General features: G+C 44.0%; 1 protein-coding gene across 1 annotated transcript in view; it reads left to right on the top strand.

Moving 5' to 3' along the window:
- The window catches only part of cacna1aa (calcium channel, voltage-dependent, P/Q type, alpha 1A subunit, a), a 74,232-nt gene that overhangs the window by 41,188 nt on the left and 13,645 nt on the right, over window positions 1-19,399 (top strand). Inside the window, exons 27-40 of the mRNA XM_061089569.1 lie at window positions 3,173-3,184; window positions 4,805-4,904; window positions 5,454-5,614; window positions 5,697-5,837; window positions 5,932-6,133; window positions 6,318-6,482; window positions 6,872-6,982; window positions 8,517-8,600; window positions 12,316-12,432; window positions 12,626-12,691; window positions 13,086-13,183; window positions 13,300-13,450; window positions 13,615-13,742; window positions 15,713-15,809. Of these exons, the coding sequence (XP_060945552.1) occupies window positions 3,173-3,184; window positions 4,805-4,904; window positions 5,454-5,614; window positions 5,697-5,837; window positions 5,932-6,133; window positions 6,318-6,482; window positions 6,872-6,982; window positions 8,517-8,600; window positions 12,316-12,432; window positions 12,626-12,691; window positions 13,086-13,183; window positions 13,300-13,450; window positions 13,615-13,742; window positions 15,713-15,809 (1,633 nt within the window). The remainder of the gene's footprint in view (window positions 1-3,172; window positions 3,185-4,804; window positions 4,905-5,453; window positions 5,615-5,696; window positions 5,838-5,931; window positions 6,134-6,317; window positions 6,483-6,871; window positions 6,983-8,516; window positions 8,601-12,315; window positions 12,433-12,625; window positions 12,692-13,085; window positions 13,184-13,299; window positions 13,451-13,614; window positions 13,743-15,712; window positions 15,810-19,399) is intronic.

Raw genomic sequence — 19,399 nt, 5'->3', positions numbered from 1 at the left:
GTTGAGAGGCGAGGAGGGAGGGGAATGCTACATGGTGCCATACTCGTTCTGAAGAGAAGAGGATGATCTTCCTTCTTTTTGTTGACCCTTTCCAAAACCCAGCAGGCAGTGGGGCACAGAAGGCCAAAGGTTATGTTAAATTGAACCCCGCCCATTCTGAAGCAATGTCGTTTCTTGCAAAAATGGTCAAAGAAGCCCAGTGTTTGAGACTTTCCGAGGAAAAACAGGTATTTAGTAGATAAAATGCTCGATTCCTTTCCTGTTTACCTCTTGATGCTGTCGTGAAGCATTCTCCTTCTACAAGATGTTTCTGGGCACCGAGGATGTTATTGACAGGTTCCGAATCCAAGCGAGAAAGTGGGAGAGACAGCAGGCAAAGGGACCGGTTGGAACTGAACCTGCTGCCGCTGCAGAGGACTCCAGCCTCGGCGCTCACCCAGACGAGCCATCGGGCGACCCTCTGCGTTACTTTCTGAACTAGCCTTGCTAATGCTTGAGGACTTATAAAATTTGGCTCATGTATAGGCTGCTTGTCCAGAACCACATACCTGTTCTCCAGCTGAATTCCAGTTGAGACATCAGAGGGTATGTGCTTGTTGTTTCTGACTTCGTAGAAATCCAAATCCAAAATGATGGAATTCTGCACAATTCATTTGATAGATACCATTTTTCAAACGCTTGATGACTTGACTAGAGTCATAAGATGATTCTAACAAAAAAAAAATCCACTTTCCATTTTCCCAGCATGGTATCCTCCAACAGTCCCCACTTAGAATTAAACTTCCTCCTCCCTCCTCCATCCTTTCACCATCTTTCACCAACACCTGAAATCTCTCATACTTCTCCCTACTCATCCTCAAAAGTCAACGCAGATCCCACAGACTTAACTTAAGGAAAATGCATCTTTCACAGCTCATCACAGATATTTTGTAGCGCAGTTCATGGTCAGTACTATACATTGCCACAGAAGGAAAAATCATCCCTTTCATTTGATTTCCATCAGTAGTTTTAGTTGGGGAATCAATGCATTCAAGGTCATTTTGAACTATAATAAGCTGCTTTCTGTTTCGAGCCTCAGCCCCTTCTTTAGTTTTAGTTTTTAATGTCCCATTGCCGCACTGCATGACGATGCATTAAGACGTATATCAATAGATGAATTGGTGTCTCTGCCAAATGACATCAATGATAAATGTTGCCTCAGAGCAGAAGACACAGAAACTGAATGTTTGCCACAGATCTGTTGCCAGCGCCGCAAATGTCTCTGCTGTCAGACTCTGGCTGTGGTAGAGCAACGTCAGCATGATCTCACATAGTTTTTTTTACAGCTTATCAATGTGTAGATTATTTGAATGAAGACCGTGCAACTTAAACCAGGAACATTGACACCACATGGCAGGTGCTCCAAGGTTCTAGTGGTGGTGACGTCTTTCTTCCTGAATCATCTTTATCTGTGTGTTCTGTCACTAACTCTCTGATTTCGGTTTAATCCACTTATGTATGTGCTACACATAAACCTGTCTGTGTGTGTTTTATCTGTGCGCTGTGCCCTCTAAACTCTTTGTGTTGCATATTACGATGTGGTTGAAATCTGCAAGTGTCTGTATTTCTTCTCTCTGTGACGTCTGTGTCTCTCTGAAGTCTCCGGAGGAATCTTCGAGTATAGAGCAAAGTAATGTAGTCGTATAACGTTAAAAGTGAGGTTAAAACTACTGAACGAAAATCATCAAACGTGAAGAAAAATAGTAAATAGCCAAAGAGAATCCGAAAGCAGCACAATGTTAATTTTATCAATAAATAACCCCCCAAGATAAATCGATTTTTATCCTGAATTCATAAATCAATCAATTTCATCAAGCCAGTTTAATCCCAGTAATAATCTGATTTAACTACGATGGGGGTTAAAGACACTAATGCCTGATGGTTGAAATCCGAACCAGTCCGGGACAGACTCGTACGCATCCAGATAGTGCCTTAATTCAATCGGTGGAAATCAAACAGCATTTCAGGAAGGATCAGCAGCCTCGCCGGAGATGTTTATCGCCCCTTTAATTGTGTTAGTCTGGTCTGAGGGCTGCTGGTGTCTTGGGCCACTTGAGCCGCTTGTCCTGCACATTTCTGCAGTCGGTCTGAGCTCCACGTCCAGACGGGCTCCAGACGCACAGACGCTGGCTGCATGGAAACTGACCATGTGTGGCTACGGCTTGAAGGGGTTTCTTGGCATTTTGAAATTTCCTCTCATCAAGCGATATTTGTTCGAGTAGAAAATAAATGTGAGCATGCCGGCCTCGACTCACTTGCAGTCCTCAAACCTTCGAGGGTTCGGCTCCCGGTTTGTTGAGAGCTTTGCTACATCAGAGATTTTAAAAAGTTCAACCAGATTTGGAAGGTTGTGGTGGAAATGGAATTCAATGCAGTCATTCAGTGCAGTTATTAATGCAACTCAGCAATTGAAGAAATGATATGTAAAAACCTCAATTTAAAAATTCTTAAATTTAGTGGACTTAGTTAAACTTAAGTTATACAAAACATTTACAAAAATATTCCAACCCAGAGGAAACCCCTTATTTAAGGTAAAGGGATGTTTCATTTTGGACGTATCTTTATCCTTCCCGAGCAAGACTCGTATGGTAAAGGAATAAAACACTGAAAGCCAGTTTATTCATTGCCATTTGCTGCATAGCGGGAATGAAACTTTAATAAATCATGTCATTCGTGAACAGGATTTTCACTTGAGCAGTGTCAGGTTGATTTTCAGCGGTAATGGTGGTGAAGACAACAACTCCCATGATCCCAGGCTGCGTCATCAAACTAGGTCTTTTGTCATTGTTTTGATTGAGAGACCCCTAGTGGTTGAAGTTACGTATTGTACGTTTAATAATAATAAGTCCAGTGTTATTTCTAGATGGAAAAAAACAACGACAACTGTGTTGTACTCACGCTTCTTATCTTTACTGTGAGTGTTTATTTGCCGGTGTACCAGGAGTCAGTGGGTGGGAGGGTTGACATAACAAAAGCAGGCTCTGTCTTTTCTTCTTTTCTGTCTCTCATGTCAATGTTTCTCTGTGTCCCATTCTGTTTCTTCCTCCCACCCTCTTGTCTTTTTTGTCTCTCTCGCTCTACCTTTGTCTCACTGTCTCTCACCTCTCTCTCATCTCTCTGTCTGGACCTACAGCAGCGGCGGCGGGTAAAGATCTCTCTCTTTCTCCTCCTAATTTCTTCCACTCTGCACCCTCGGTGCTCGTGTTTCTGACCACCTCTCCCTTTTCCTCCATCCCTCATCCCAGTTGATTACTGTACTCGTCTCCTCTTCCCTTTTCTGAATCATTGTTCAACATGGAACAGCTCTGACTCAAACACAACTGAACCTCAAGTTGATAACAGATACCATGTGATATTTTTCGTGTGTGCTGTGGAACCTAATAGTGGTGCGATCATGCACATGCACACACAGAGACGGACATGTGTGCACACAAAAAGTCAACACACACACACAAACAGTAGCAGTCTAACATCTGGTGTAACAGCTGTAAGACACATGCACCACACACACAGCTGCCTACTCGCCTCAGGACCAATCAGTGACCTGTAACCTTATCCTCCTCACCCTGATCTGAGGGAGTTTTCAATGATACTAAAAGTATTTATTGTACTGTAAGTAAACAGATTAATATTTAGCTTTTTACAGTATAGCTCACTTTTGGTATCAATGAACAAAGTATTGATTATAGGATTAGATTTAGTTTAGTAAAGCACAGACAGTTTTTTAAATTTTTTTAGTTTAGTGCTGAGTGAGAGTTTTGGTGCAGCTGAAATATTACTTCCTCTTCTCTCATACATGTAAATCCAAACAGAAGAGGTTTTGCTCACAATTTCAGACAAAGAAACGTTCGCAATAAAATATCTTTGTCTTTGGCAATCGGCCGACAAGACAAGATTCCATGCTGTCTGAACAATGCTGTGAAAGCAGCTGATCCCAGTAGTGGTTTAGAGTTCATAGTAATTCACTGGTTGAGTCATCAGAAGAGAGAGTTTGGCTTTGAATTCAATTTAAATTCAATTGTGACTTACATTGGAAGTCTTGGGAGTTATCACCTTTTTGAATCTACAATTGGAAGCGTCTCCAACTCGTCCTTATGTAAGCAGGAGGACACTTCTCCTCGACCAGGCCTCCGTTCGGCAGCTGCTGACAGAAGAACACGGGGTTGCTTGTGTCCAACCTCAACCGAACTCTCTCTGCCAATGTCTCTTTGTAGAATAGAGTTTCTCCATCACTGCTGCTTAAAAAAGAGGAAATATTGCAGCATGGAAAGCAAGGTTTCGATGCAGCATGAATATATTTCACTTGGCATGTGCAAGCCAAAGCTTTACCCGTCTCTGTAAAGCATTGAAACACATTGCAAAGTGTTACACAGGTGTAGCTAGCAGATAGCATTCAGACAGGAATGATATCAGTCGTTCCCATAGCATGTACTGCAGCTGTAATACACCACCTAACTCTAGCATGTAGCTACCATGCTAACCCCACACGTAGAAAATAAGGCTCAGATGGAATATGATAGCGATGCTGCATGTGTTGCTTCGTATTGAACCCAGACGCAGTTACTCTTCTCGAGTTAACTCGGACACAAGAAACCATCGAGGAATGGTCGCCCACTGCCATTTTGGAATCCAGAGGATGAAGTCTGTCAGTCCCCCATGAACCAGCTGACTCTTTCAATGTGTGTGTGTGTGTTTTTGTGTACATGTGTGTACGCGTGCATCTGTGTGTGTGCGCTGGTGTGTGTATGCATGTGTATACCTACAGGGGGAGTAGTAAGGGAAAAGACATCAGCACCATCAAGTCCCTGAGGGTCCTGAGGGTGTTACGACCTCTGAAGACGATCAAACGTCTTCCCAAACTCAAGGTACGTTCAGGAGATGATGTCCAACATGTGGAAACAATGGGTGGAGCATCTGATCTAAAAAGTCTAACATCTTTACTTTTCATTATATTTCAATTAGGGTTAGGGTGAAAAGTAGAAGGGGGGGTAGGGTTTTTTGAAAAACTAGAGCAGAAAAACAGTTAGAGCCCATACCTCCGCCAAGGCCCAATAATCTTCAATTATTACTTGGGAAACTGGTGAATATGTTGAAAAGAAAGTGATCAAAACAATCCTGGAACCACACAATGGAATGGTTTCCTCCCAGACTCCAACTGCATCGTTCCACCATGTTTCAGGTGAATCCGTTATGTTGTTCACAAACAAACCAACCAACAAACAGACAGACAGGCAGAAGCAATGACCTATATATCTTAGACTCTTTCAAGCTATTCATTCTGCTTCCACACGGCAGCACAAATGACCTGTCGTTTAATTTTTCATCTTAACCATTTAACAGCATTGACGCTAAAATTTCTGACCAAAATGCTGAAATAATTGTAATCCTATGTGTTCCTCTGTCTCGATCCTCAGGCTGTGTTTGACTGCGTAGTGAACTCTCTGAAGAATGTGCTCAACATCCTGATCGTCTACATGCTCTTCATGTTCATCTTTGCTGTGGTGGCTGTGCAGCTTTTCAAGGGACGCTTCTTTTTCTGCACTGATGAGTCCAAAGAGTTTGAGCGCGACTGCAGGTCAGGAAACTGTTGAGCACCTGCTCAGAAACACACAAGCGTGAACACACAGTGTGCTGACGATGTTGTTTGTGTATTTCAGAGGCGAGTACCTGGTGTATGAACGCGATAACGAAGTGAAGGCGCAGAAGCGGGAGTGGAAGAAGTACGATTTCCACTACGACAATGTGGCTTGGGCCCTACTCACCCTCTTCACCGTGTCTACCGGAGAGGGGTGGCCGCAGTGAGTATGCGCCGACACGCTCAGTCACACGCAGCGCACGTTTTCCCCCGACGACCTTTAACCTTCTCCTCGTTCCCTTTCGCTTCTTCCGCAGGGTGCTGAAACATTCAGTGGATGCGACTTATGAGAACCAGGGCCCGAGCCCCGGCTACAGGATGGAAATGTCCATCTTTTACGTGGTGTACTTCGTGGTCTTCCCCTTCTTCTTCGTCAACATCTTTGTGGCTCTCATCATCATCACGTTCCAAGAGCAAGGAGACAAGATGATGGAGGACTATAGTTTAGAAAAGAATGAGGTGAGGAGGGATTAACGGAGTGAAGGAGGATAGAGATGCAGATTACAGGGACAATGTCTGGAAGGCAGGAAGTGGGAGGATTATAACTGCTGGGCGGAAAAGAAGGGATAGATGGAGGAAAAGAAGGGAAAGTTGGGACACGATCCCAGCAGAACAAAACCTTTGTTGTGTGTTTCTTTTGCAGAGAGCCTGCATAGACTTTGCCATCAACGCCAGGCCTCTGACGCGCCACATGCCCAAGAACAAGCTGAGCTTTCAATACCGAATGTGGGAGTTTGTGGTGTCGCCGCCATTTGAGTATACTATCATGGCAATGATCGCGCTCAACACTATCGTGCTCATGATGAAGGTAAACGTCTGCGTCAATTCAGCAACACTCCTGCAAAGATTAACATTAACACACTTACAACTTTTAACATCCACGACCACGTCTGTCTGCATCTTTATCTCACGCTGTCTCCCCCTCAGTTACAAAACATCCACATTAGTCCAGACTTTTCTTGAGATGTTGCTATGTGCAATATTTTCCTCATGTTCTGCTGAGCGGTCTCTGAATATTGTGAGCTCAATTGTGTCCCTGACTTTATAATAACCCTCCTTCTCTGTCTCTGGTGGTGTGTGTTTGTGTGTTTGTGTCTTCTGTTCGGCTGTGATGGTTTGCTGGCATGAATGTGTGTGCTGCTTCTGTGTGTGTGTGTGTGTGTGTGTGTGTGTGTGTGTGTTTGTGTTTGTTTGTAGTATGACGGAGCTTCTGGTACCTATGAAGCTGTGTTAGGCAACCTGAACATAGTGTTTACCTCCCTCTTCTCCATGGAGTGTGTACTCAAGATCATCGCCTTTGGAGTACTGGTGAGTGTATGAGTGTGTTTGTGGGTCTGTGTGTGTGTGTGTGTGTGTGTGTGCTCTACTGTATTTTTGTAGACCTGTATTTTGTAGGTCAGTTATTAACATGGTATCACTGTATCCACATAGACTGTTATTGGTCACCAGGCAGAGAACAACAGTGAGAAGGGAAATGCAACCGCTGACCGACAAACCGTAGACTTTACAGGAAAAACTCCTCAGAAAGACTTTTAACCTTTAGAACAAAGATAGTTGTGTAGCTGTAGCCATAGTTTTTTTTGGGGTCACTGTATAAGTCGTAGGAGAAAGGTATATTCAGCTACACTAAGATAAACTAAAGCGACTAAAACAATGTAGAGAACAATCGATTAGGGAAATGACATGCTGCTATTTTTCATATTGACCGCAGCCCCATCCATTATGTGGTACCACTGGGACACATTGTTTGTCAATGATTAATGCTCACGTAGTTAAAGAGAAACTTCAGTGGGAAATAATGAGCAACAGAGACACGATTATGGTTAATAAAGAAATGGGAAACTGCTAGAAACCAGCGGAAGAACGGACAGACAGACTGCGAAGAAGAGAAATATATGGATTGAGGAGAAATAGTAATTCAAGGAGGAGATACAGGACGGACAAGACGGTATTACAGTAATTAGAAGAAGGAGAATGAATGACAGACAGGCGGTAATAAGCAAAGATTACAGGGAGGGCGGAGATTAAGTGGGACCGGATTTTGAATCTAGGGGAGCAACCTGAAACACACTCGTGCCCCTGAGCCTGCACACACACAAACAACACCAGGCCTGTGTGTGTGTGTCAAGGTGGTTTATTCTAACAGCCGCCTCCCTTGCTCTGTCCATGTCCCTCCACTTGTCTAATGCACAGTTTGGCTACAGGCGACATGTAGGAGAGCAAGAAAAGAAGCAGACTTCCCTCAACAGCATTTTGTCCTCAACGTCTTTTCTCTTTGACTCCCAACGCATAAAGAGAACTATTTAAAGAACCTTAAATTATTTGTTTGCATGTGTGGGCAGATATATGGATCCAGTTTATTAAATAGATGGAAGAGATGAATTCAGTGAGTTTGTCTGATTCATAAGATTCAGATACAGTATGTGATGTTGTCGTGTTCTGATGCAGTACAGTTTGTCCTCAGCTGACCTGTCTGCTGGTATCCGCTCAACATGCCGTCACTGATGGTCCATTTGTCTCATCTAATTCCTCTCCTGTTCCTGTCGAATACTGACATGTTTTCTTGTTCTCCTTCTCTCTCTTTCTTTCCCTCCTTCTCTCGCTCTTTTTGTCTTTTTTTTCCCTCATTTCAACGTGATTTTGCTCCTGTCGTGCCATTGTCCTCGTTACTTCAATGCGCTCCATCTCGCTGCGCCGGCCGTTTCTCCGTCAATCTCTCTCAAACATCCGTGTTTGTCTGAATCTTACCGTGTCATTCTCATCACCTTCACGACTTCCCTGTTTCCTCTCCTCTCCCTCCGTTGTCTCCTTTCCTTCTGTCTCTCTCTTGTCCTGACCACAGAATTATTTCAAAGATGCCTGGAATATTTTTGACTGTGTGACAGTTCTGGGCAGCATCACCGACATTCTGGTTACCAATCTGGCGGTAAGTAGCAGGCTCTCATGCCTGTCTATATGTTAGAGAGAGAGAAGTGATATCATGTTAGAATTATATGTTGTCTGCCATGTAAGTGATCAAGTAAAGACAGTTAGGTGAGGGCCAGCATTCGTCTGTGGTCTCGCACATCCGTCACATTGTCTGGAAAACATACAGCAGTCAAGACAAGGAAGGGAGAGCATCAGTTTGAGGCCTATGTTGAGTCTCGCGTTGCTCAGTCATGCACAAACATCTATTGAAAGTCTTATATAATTGTCCCAGTTGGTGGGATGAGGAGAGACCCGACTCAGGCTCGCCGGCACTGAGCCGCTGACTTGAAAAACAGCAGAAAGCCAGGCTGATGCTCTGTAGCAAGTCGGTGTGCAACGGATCACAACACCCGCGGCTCGGATCAGATCAGATCATGGTTTTTCGTCACGGATCCGGTGTTTTTTTGGGATCGGCGAAAAAAGGGAGACATATATAACTTAGTTTTCTATTTATCACAAGAACAGTTTACCACATGCCGGATGTTCAATGTTTAAATAAAGTTTTAAGCCAAAATATTTCATATTTACTTTTTAAATTGATATAAAAATAGCCTTTGCACATTTAGTGTTTCACATTAATTATCTAAACTGTGGTGACCCGTCATATTCTAACTTGTCCCGCCACCGTTTTATAATGAACCAAAAACATTTACATTTAATTTAATATATCACGAAAAAATGAGAAATCTGTAAGTTAGTGTTTCACTGCACTTATTCGCTTAGCTGTCTGCAGCGCTATTTGCATCAGGCTCGCTCGCACTATCGTCCATAAAGTTTTCACCGTCCACGCAGACAGTCAGACCTCCTGCGATTAGCATCCAATGCAGTTTTCTCACGAGCGAGAACTTGTAATCCGTCGATATGGCCGAGGAACTTTTAACGTGTATATATGTATCTATGTTTGAGTGTTTATACATGTGTTGAGAGTCTTTTTTGATTGATGTTTTATTTAGAAAATGATTTCAAAAGGTGCGGTCAGACAGAACATGAGGTGATTTTCAGACACAAAGCAATAGCATACAAAGTCAATGCACGTATGTTAGTCAGTGTTGGACGTGAATTCTCCCTACACCAGTCAAAACTGAGGTGAAGATGCATCTCTGTGATTTGAAGTCACAAAAAAAACAGCAGCTCTGAGCTATCTTATTGAGACCTTAACCTTCGATAATAACGAGAGCTGGAAATTTGCTTTGCGTTCTGTCTGACCAACTTTTGGAGAGTTGCTCTTGCAGAATTTAAGATGCACCTGGTAGGAATGGGACGCTAAAACTGTATATGACAGATTTATCAGGAAAAAGGTTGATACAGTATTAGCTTCACCCAAACTCTACCTACCAGGTCTATCTGCCGCAGCGAGGGATACCAATGACTCAAGCTTGTTTAAAGAGTAAATTGATGCTTTTTCACCACTTAGCTTCTCCTAAATATTCCTGCGGCTGGTTACTTTTTAAACTCTTTTACAGACTGTTTGTTTATTCCGAATCGATCCCGCGCCGTCTTGGTATCCCTGCTACACGGAGAATCTGCACACTGAAAACCTGCTGCTGTGATAACCTGTCTCTGTAATGACGTTCCATTTCTTTCTTGTTTTTTATCTTTTCACATGCTTTCTTTAAATCGTCTACAAACTTTACGACGACCCGCTGTAATCTACTTCGCCCCCCCTCCCCCTGTCCATGCCCCCTCCCCCCCTCCTCCTCTCCCCCACTCCCAACAACTACTACGTCCTGCGACTCCATCCAATCAAAATGCACTATGAATCCTCTGTGTCCACCCATGACACCCCGGCTTGGTCAATCTCTCTGGTTGTTCTTCGAAACCAACCAATAAAAAAAAAAATCCAAAAATTTGCTGCTATAAACCATATGTCTGCAACATCCACATGTAGACGGTTTGTAATTTTTTTGGAGATCTTATTTTCCTGCATCTGTTTTCCCTGCATCCCGGCCAGTGTTTAACGGCTGTGAAACGTGAATGCTTTGCTTGACCCTCCACCACACAGAACTCCGAAATTTTGTGAAACTCTTTCATTTGTCACCACGTTTACTAACCTCTCTGCCAGTCACTGTATCAATACTGTATTCTCCTATATTACTCAGCCATGAATCCTGCCCGTAGTCTTCATCCTTTACAGAAAACTAGAGCTCTGTTTGTAAAGGATTTGCCTTTCATTGTATGCACATATGTACAGGTCCGTACATAAGACAGTGACTGGGACAATGTTTCCAGAAACGACTGAGCGAGTCTAAAGCTTTGCCCCTGGCAGAGAGAACAAGTGATGCATGAGGCCCCTTGCATGTCTGTGGCAGGAACTCCTTACTTTGATAACACACACACACACACACACACACACAGCAATGTGATACATGCTGTATTGTGACCTGCATGTGCCTGCTGCCAGTCCCTTTTAAAAACAAAGTGCCATCTTTTGTACTTTACTGTGGTAAATGGTTGAACTCTATCATATTATAGATTTAGTTTTACATTCATAATAATGGAAATAATATAATGGAATAAAATGTAAAAGCTCACATAACAGATCATCATACAGTACACACCACGGAGAATTAGAGCCATATGTATGGGGGGGGGGAATTAGAATAAAGTTGTAATATTATGAAATTAATGTCCAAAAAAGTCATAATATTGCAAGAATAAAGTCACATTTAATTTGAAAAAGTTTTCATATTAAAATAAGATTTAGATCCACTCCTTCAGTATCTAACATCTTGATTAACAATTTCATTGTTTCTTGAGAAACTACAAAACACCTGGCACTCAGATGTAAACAATAGCCTTGTAATATTATATATTTTTTCTCTTAATATTAAAACTTTATTCTCTTAATATTATGAATTAATTATTGTGATATTACAACTTTATTCTCGACGTTTTCCCCTTTCATGTGGCCTTAATACTACATTATATCAAACTGATGATATTAGAAATATATGAATTTGTATATTTTGACTTTACTGGTCCATCAACCACCGTCTTGCTCTCATAGCTGTCGTTTGTCACATGACTTTGGCAGCCAATCCTATTGGATCGCCTCGTATTGGTGCACATCTGCATGCTTGCTCTTGCTTTATTTTAAAACGATTGCATATTCCTGCCTTGAGAGAATTAGTGCATTTGGTTGTCCTTTCAAGAAAACGTCCTGACGTCCCTGCACTTTAACTACTCACCACAATGACTCCCACATAACCCAATTGGATGAAACTAGTTAGATTTGGATGACTTCCCTCCCCCCTCTGTGTTGTTTGGTTTGGTTTTGTCTAACCCGATGGATATGAAACGCTTGTCAGAGCCTTGCTGATTTGAGTTTGGTTTGCTTTGACTTGTTTAGCTCCTGGTTCTTTTGGTTTGTGTTGAGTTTGAATCGGTTTTGATTTTGACTGTCTTTCCTTTCATTGTATTGCTTTGGTTTGGTGCGGAGCATGGTTTGCACACTTTGTACTAAAACTGTCTCCCTTCTGACCCCAACTCCCCCCTCTCCTCCTGCTTTCATCTCCCTTTATTGCTTCCTTCACTTTCCTATCTTCACCTTTCAATCCTAATCCTTTCTACTATCCTCTCTCTCTCTCTTTGTTTCTCTCTCTCTCTCTCTCTCTCTCTCTCTCTCTGCCTCTCTTTCTCTCTCTCTCTGGTTATGCCGTTGCCGTACTCTGTAGGATAATTTCATCAACCTAAGTTTCCTGAGGCTGTTCAGGGCAGCTCGTCTCATCAAGCTGCTGAGGCAGGGAGAAACCATCCGCATCTTGCTTTGGACCTTCGTTCAGTCCTTCAAGGTTCACTCACAACTTCTCAGCATATAACACACAGACACAGGGGGGGCGGGAGGGGGATTATATGCATCCACATGTCTGCATTTTTCATACACACGTCTAATATTGTGTATATACACATAGACAATGCCTTGGTGCAGTCTCGTATACTAGCGTGCACGGGGCCCTCATACGATGAATGTGTCTCTCTCCTCAGGCTTTGCCTTATGTCTGCCTCCTCATTGCCATGCTGTTCTTCATCTACGCCATCATTGGGATGCAGGTGGGTGACGGCCTCCTGCTAACATGTGCTAGGATGCATTTGGGAAGCATTAAATGTATTTTATAGGATAACGATGATGAGTAGGTTGACGAGGTATAGAGGGAGCTGGAGGATGATGGTGTTCGTAAGGATTCGGTGCATGATGGGAGGGGAAGGCTAGTTGAGAAAGCAGCGGACATGGAGTTTGGTTGTATAAAATTCGTTGTAGAATATTCCAAAAAGAAATTAAGAAGAGCAGAATAAAGAAGTAAAATAAATTCAAAGGATATAATCTGTATGAACGATATAAAAATATGTTGTGAGATTAAAATAATGCAATTAAAATAAAATGATGGAATGACCTTAGATTTTGTGAACTGGTTTTCTATGTTAACACTGTGTTTGGGTTTGACAGCTGTTTGGTAATATTGCTATTGAAGAAGACCAAGATTCCGCCATCAACGAGCACAACAACTTCAGGACCTTCGTACAGGCTCTCATGCTCCTCTTCAGGTGCGTGTGTTTAAATGTGATGTTTGTAATGTCTACATAATGTCCCAAAACATTTTAAAAAATCCTTTGAATCCTGAATCCCTCCTGAATCAAAGAATCTCTTTGTATTTTTCTAGGAGCGCAACAGGGGAGGCGTGGCATGAGATCATGCTGGCATGTCTGGGGAGTAAAGACTGCGACCCCCTGGCGATGAACCCGGAGCCGGAGTGCGGCAGCCAGTTTGCCTACCTCTACTTTGTCTCCTTCATATTCTTCTGTTCATTCTTGGTGAGCACACAATGATCCAGCTCCTTCGTCACCATTCAGGAAGACTCTGCGAGAATTGTCCGAGACAGTTTGAAACACTAGGTGGCTTTGGGAGCTGATGATCTGTTTTCCTTTGCTCCCCTTGTAACGTCTACTTTCTTCCTCACGTGTGTTTTCATGTGTAGATGCTAAATCTGTTCGTAGCCGTCATCATGGACAACTTTGAGTACCTGACTAGAGATTCATCCATACTGGGACCTCACCACCTGGATGAGTATGTCAGGATATGGGCCGAGTATGATCCTGCGGCCTGGTACGTGGTAACATGAGAGCTCTCGGGTGCACATACTTACACATATCAAATATTTTTTTTAAAAACACACCCTCACACAGTTAAAACCTCTTATTACCTGCCTGGAACTACTTGCACACATTATGTTTGCACAGGAGTTCGAAGTGGTCAACAGTTCAACTCTTAACATTTCCCACTTTTAAAACACAGATGCTGTTTTACGACCTCAGATACACCAAATGCTCTATTGTATGTTTCTTGTATGTGTCTTAATATGCTTATTCACACAGAGCAGGGCCTAAGCAGTGACCTCAACAGTTTCGTAGAATCTTTTGAGTATAATTTTTGTTTTTTTTTGCGTATTTATTTTGGTAAAAAACGCCAGCACATTGTAATTTAAACGGCACATGACCAAAGCAGAAGCGTCAATTCGTTGATAGCTGCAAGAGGGATGTACCGGATTAGAGAATAACCTCAAACCTCTGGCAGCTGGTTATCTCTCTCGCACCGTACAACCCCTCCCTCCTCCTCCTCCCCTTTTTCTGTAAACTGTCTTTAAATAACCCCACCTCCCCCTCCCTCCAACCCGTTTCCAAAACACCTCCCCTTCTTCTGGAATCTGCATACTGCCAAAAAAACTTAATGTGGCAACGTCTACACTCTGAAACCAGCCTCCTCCCTGTCTGACTCCTGAAGCCTCAACATACTGTAGACATGCTAAGTTTCATGGTATCTGTATTCCAGTGCCTGTGTGTTTCCCTCATGCTGTCCACACGTGCACACACAGGTAGAATACTTTAAACAGCAGCAATAGGAAACGTAAAGGATAAAAGAGATGAAGGGCTGAAGGGTCATGTTCAGATCTACAGGAAAGATCACTAAGATGTGAAATCTTTCCAAATGTTACCTCGTCGATGCTAGGAACATCGCTTTTTCTCGGAGCTAGCATCGCTATATCACGGACTGCGGTACAGGAAGCGGCGACGCGTGGATGACACCGAACACATATTTAAGAGGGAGGCGATCTGCACACAACACAAGCAGCTATTAAGCATTTAGCTGTTCGCCCAAGCCTATGCTTTTCTACTCTGTTAGCAATTCCTTAATTACATCGTGCACATATCCTGTCAGGGCTTTGGACTGGAGAGAAGATGGAGAGGAAAAAAATAACAATAGAATAAAGGGTGTATGGGCGTGTGTGTGGCCCCGTACACAAACATGTGGTTTCTGTGATCCGATCTCAAGTGGACGGCTCAGAGTTCGAAAGCGATTCCATCACACAGGGCCACATTCAGAGGTGGTCTTTTCGGCTATTTCCAAAATATCAACTCTGACCTCAGGACTGAAACTTTTCTTAAATTCGTAAAATCTTCACTGCAACTGAATCAGATTCATTCAGCGCCTCCTGACTCCGCTCTCTCTCTCATGGCGACACACAAGGGACACAGGACACATCTGTAAACTCTGACTGGCTCGTCTGATGACAAATTAGCCTCTGGGGGCAACGGCTAATATTTTGTGGCTTCCAGTGTAGACTCCCGTCTCCCGTTCGCCATTTACAGTCCCACATCACGCATAAATGAATGAAGCCGAACATTTCTCCACACAAACCACAAACAGATGTGTGGGTGTTTTAGGTCAACAGGACATTTTGGCCTTTTTTTTCCCTTCTCTCTGTCCTTACTGTTGAGCTGCGGGCGACCAAAGTCTGCTCAGATGTGATTGGTCAAACTAGAAACAGACTTTGTCCCCAAAATCTTGATTAACCCAGATTCTGCATATTCTGATGCAAAATCTGTTTATAGAGATTATTCGATAGTTGACGTACTTCAGTGTAAAAGTATTTACTGTGTATACTTGTCAATCTTGTGCTCTTCCTCCCTATGTTCTCTCTTATTTCTGGATGTTTTTGTGTGTGTTCTCCTGTGTGTGTGTGTGTGTGTGTGTGTGTGTGTGTGTGTGTTTCTTAACTCCCTGTATTCTTCTTGCAGCGGGCGCATTCATTATAAGGACATGTACAGTTTATTACGAGTTATCGATCCGCCTCTGGGCTTAGGCAAGAAATGCCCCCATAGGGTGGCCTGCAAGGTTTGACTTCCATTCAAACTAAATCTCTCTCAACCACACGTGCTAGCCACAGCATCCAGGAATGGAGTGAATGCTGCTTTATTTATTGATTTTCTTTTTCATTTCAATTTTTTACAACTTCTTTTCCACCATTATCGACTTGCATTCTGAACTGCTGAGAGAATGTGCGGGACAATGCAGACACCCGGAGACGCATGTGACATGCACTCAGTGAAATGACAAAAAAAAAAGACAAAAAAAAGCATATTAAGAAGTTTTACCACGTTGTAAAATATTTGTTTTTATTTTGCTTGCCGTGGAGCCATGGCTATGATGTAGCAAGCTATGGTCGCCCACTGTAGTGTTGCATTGTTCTTGGTTTTTGGGGGTTGGGGGAAAAGACAGAAACTGCATTGACACCCCTTCCTCTTCCTCCCTCTCTCCTCGTCGGCGCACGAGCAGCTTGGCGCCCGCCCTGCTCCTCTGTGCACACACTCGGACACACGCACCCTATACTCTGTTGTCCTGCTTGAACAGAATTGTCTTTTGAGAACATTTATTTCCTCAAATCTTCCTCCTGTTGTCTCCCGTCCCCTTGTCATATTTACCTCCCCTGTTTTTATTCACATGACAGCGTTAGAGTCCTGTAGCTCGTAGAGGAGCCACACGGCCGGAGTTTCTCCAGATCAGCCCAATAACCTTGTCTTCCTGTTGTTCTGTTCTTTTACTTTGTTTTCCCTTTCTCCCTTTGTCTACTCTCAATTTCTGACCCTCCTCTCTCTCTTTTGAACTCTATCCTCCGATCCCTCGTCTCCTCCATCTCTCTCTCCCGCTGCAACTTCTTTCTCCCTTTCTCAACACCTCTGTCTCTCCCTTTCCTTTTGTGCTTTTTGTTAACGGGGGTTGGTGGCACTGGCCCACGGTGCAGTGGCAGGATCAGTTGCAGGGAAATGTATGACATGCTGAGGCACATGTGTCCTCCACTAGGCCTCGGGAAGAGGTGTCCGGCACGGGTGGCCTACAAGGTCAGAAAGGAGCCCATCTACAACCGGGTCTCGTATGGGTGTCAGGGAGGGCCTTTGGGGGAGGGGCCAGGAGGGAGAGGGAGGGGCCCGGGACTTCCAGGCGCTCAACGTGCTGTGAACTTTAGTGTCGTTGTTTCTCTTTGGTTTTCCTGTTTCTGTTTCTTTTCTGGTGGAAAAGTGGGGGTGGGCTGATCGGTGTTGTGGCGTTGTGTGGTGCCGTGGGATTGGCGGGCGCAGGCAGCGAGACACTCAGGTCCAGGGGTTCTGCAGGTTGTGTGTCCACAGGAGGGGACGAAGGGAGGGACCTTCTCAGCTCGTTTGCACCGTACACGACGGACACGAGACTCGTCGGGACAAATATGCACATTACAATCAGCACTGTTTCATATAATACTCCGCAAACAGAGGGATTGTAGTGAGCGTATACAGCAAAGCGACTATTTTAACATGTTGAGAGATATGTTCAGCAATCACACACGTGGACACGCTGCTGAAGACACACACTCTCAGAAGCATTGCGCGTGCAGCAGGGCTTGGAAGGTCCGCCAGACTTACCGTCCTCCGACTCGTTCCGTCCTGTGGATGGGTGGGGGGGGGGGGACTCGCACACATTTCCCACACAAACACACACACAGAATCAGGTCACATCCACCTCCACGTATAGGATCCTCTCTGTTATTCCTCATGGTAGAGAGAGCAGAAGTGGCTCGTGTCAGTGACGTGTTTTCCTCGGAGAGCCTTCGGTGGCCACACGGAGGCTGTTTCTTTTTTCTCTGTCACCCTTCATGTAGCAGCTCCCCCCCCTCCCCCCCCCCTTCCCCCGAGCAGCCTTTTTATATCTGCAAGTCCGATCTTCTCTCTTTGTCCTCTTTGGCTCTGTCGTCAATGCAGTTCTATTCTGTTTCCAGCCCTCACCCCTCGCCCCTCATCTCTTGCATACCGCTCCCCTCCCCGAACACATGACACCCTCCCTCACCTGTCGTCTGCATGACCGTGAAACCACCCCCCCCCCCACCTGTCGGAAGTGGCCCACCTCATCATCGTACGCACACTGTTATCGGGATGAGAAGTAAAACAGGATGATAACAAACAGATTCACCCTCATGTTACCCCCCGATCTCCTGCCACTCCTCTTGTGATCAGCGCCACAGAATCACGAGACGTCATTGGGCAGATCACTGTGAGCCTCAGGGGACAGCAGCCGCCGGCCAAGCAGCCTGTAGGCACAGGAGATCCCCCCCATCCGATCGCCCGCCATCGCTTTATCCTCCCCCCTCCTCCAGCAGACCTGGGGAAATAGTGCTGATATTATATACTAAGTATGCTTCCATGTGGTTGGGGTTTAAATAAGAGTGCAATTTATAATGTGTCAGTCAAGGTGGGTAGACTCTCCTACCCGTACTTTCCATTTATTTTCAACTCGAGAGTGGCACTGCCGGCATGAGAAAAGTGCAAAATTGCACACACTCATCAAATATCAGTCCTAAATAATGCCTGATATTTGTTTAGTTATTCTCTGAGAAATCAACAAAAATTATGAGTAAATGCAATGTTAAAGAAAGTGTACGGATCTGGATCCACACCAAAATACAATGGGTAATCTGTGCCGTAGTTTTTATAGAATCTTACAAACAAATAAAACAAACGGGGGTGAAACCATGACCAGCTTGGCAGCTAAGTTGTACTATTTTATTTTGCAGCTCGAGCTGTTTCCTCCTTAGTAAATCCTGTTTATGTATTTAACCCCAACCTCTGCCATCTTACATCTTTACATCAGGTGCTTTCTCTCTCTTCTACAGTGTTCATTTTACCCTCAAACTGCTCCTCCTCCCTCAAAGTGAATCTCTCCCGCTCAACAACCTGACGTGCTTCTCATGTCTGGTGTTTGGCTAAAATCTTCTCGATAATCTTAATCTGCCCCTTGATGATTATTACCTCCCTTTTCCATGTTCCCATAAGCATGAGCTTATATACCTTTGACCTTCCGACTAGTCCAGAGAACAGAGGCCGGTCTACCTCCACTGCTCATAACCTCTGAACGTCAGACACAACCAACTAAGTATGGTGATGTGGTTGTCTTTTTATCTCTTTAGCTGCTCCAGCTTATCAACAATAGATTTATATTCCTCTGTCATCTCTCTCCCTTCAGCTTTCCCCTTTCACCTCTTCTTACATCTACTTTCCGGCTGAAAGTTCATCGCACATTTCCTACATACACGTGGATTACCGTCGCCTGCAATCATGCGCCAGAACAACACTTCCATGGCGGCCATGTTTTAGTTTCCTCCTTCATATTTCTTTTTCCGCAGAATGCTGCTCTCTCTCACCTATTAACCTCCGAGCGTGTGCCCATTTCTCACACAGTAGACATCAGATGATTTAGCGATAGAGCTAGTGGCTCTATCGTTATAAGGCCTACAGCCCCCATCGTCTACAGATCTTTCTTATTTCCCTCCAAGAACAGCCACGTTAAAAAAACAACTCACAAACTCATTTTAATGTTGTCAACAGAGGATGCTTTCTGTGTACGGCTGTGCAGCTGCTTGTCCTGTGAGGCATTTTGTGTGCGCATGGCATGCCGCATGA

The sequence above is a fragment of the Limanda limanda genome, chromosome 17 (assembly GCF_963576545.1).
Source record: "Limanda limanda chromosome 17, fLimLim1.1, whole genome shotgun sequence".
In the NCBI taxonomy this organism is placed as follows: domain Eukaryota; kingdom Metazoa; phylum Chordata; class Actinopteri; order Pleuronectiformes; family Pleuronectidae; genus Limanda; species Limanda limanda.
This window is presented reverse-complemented; position numbering and strand designations above follow the sequence as displayed.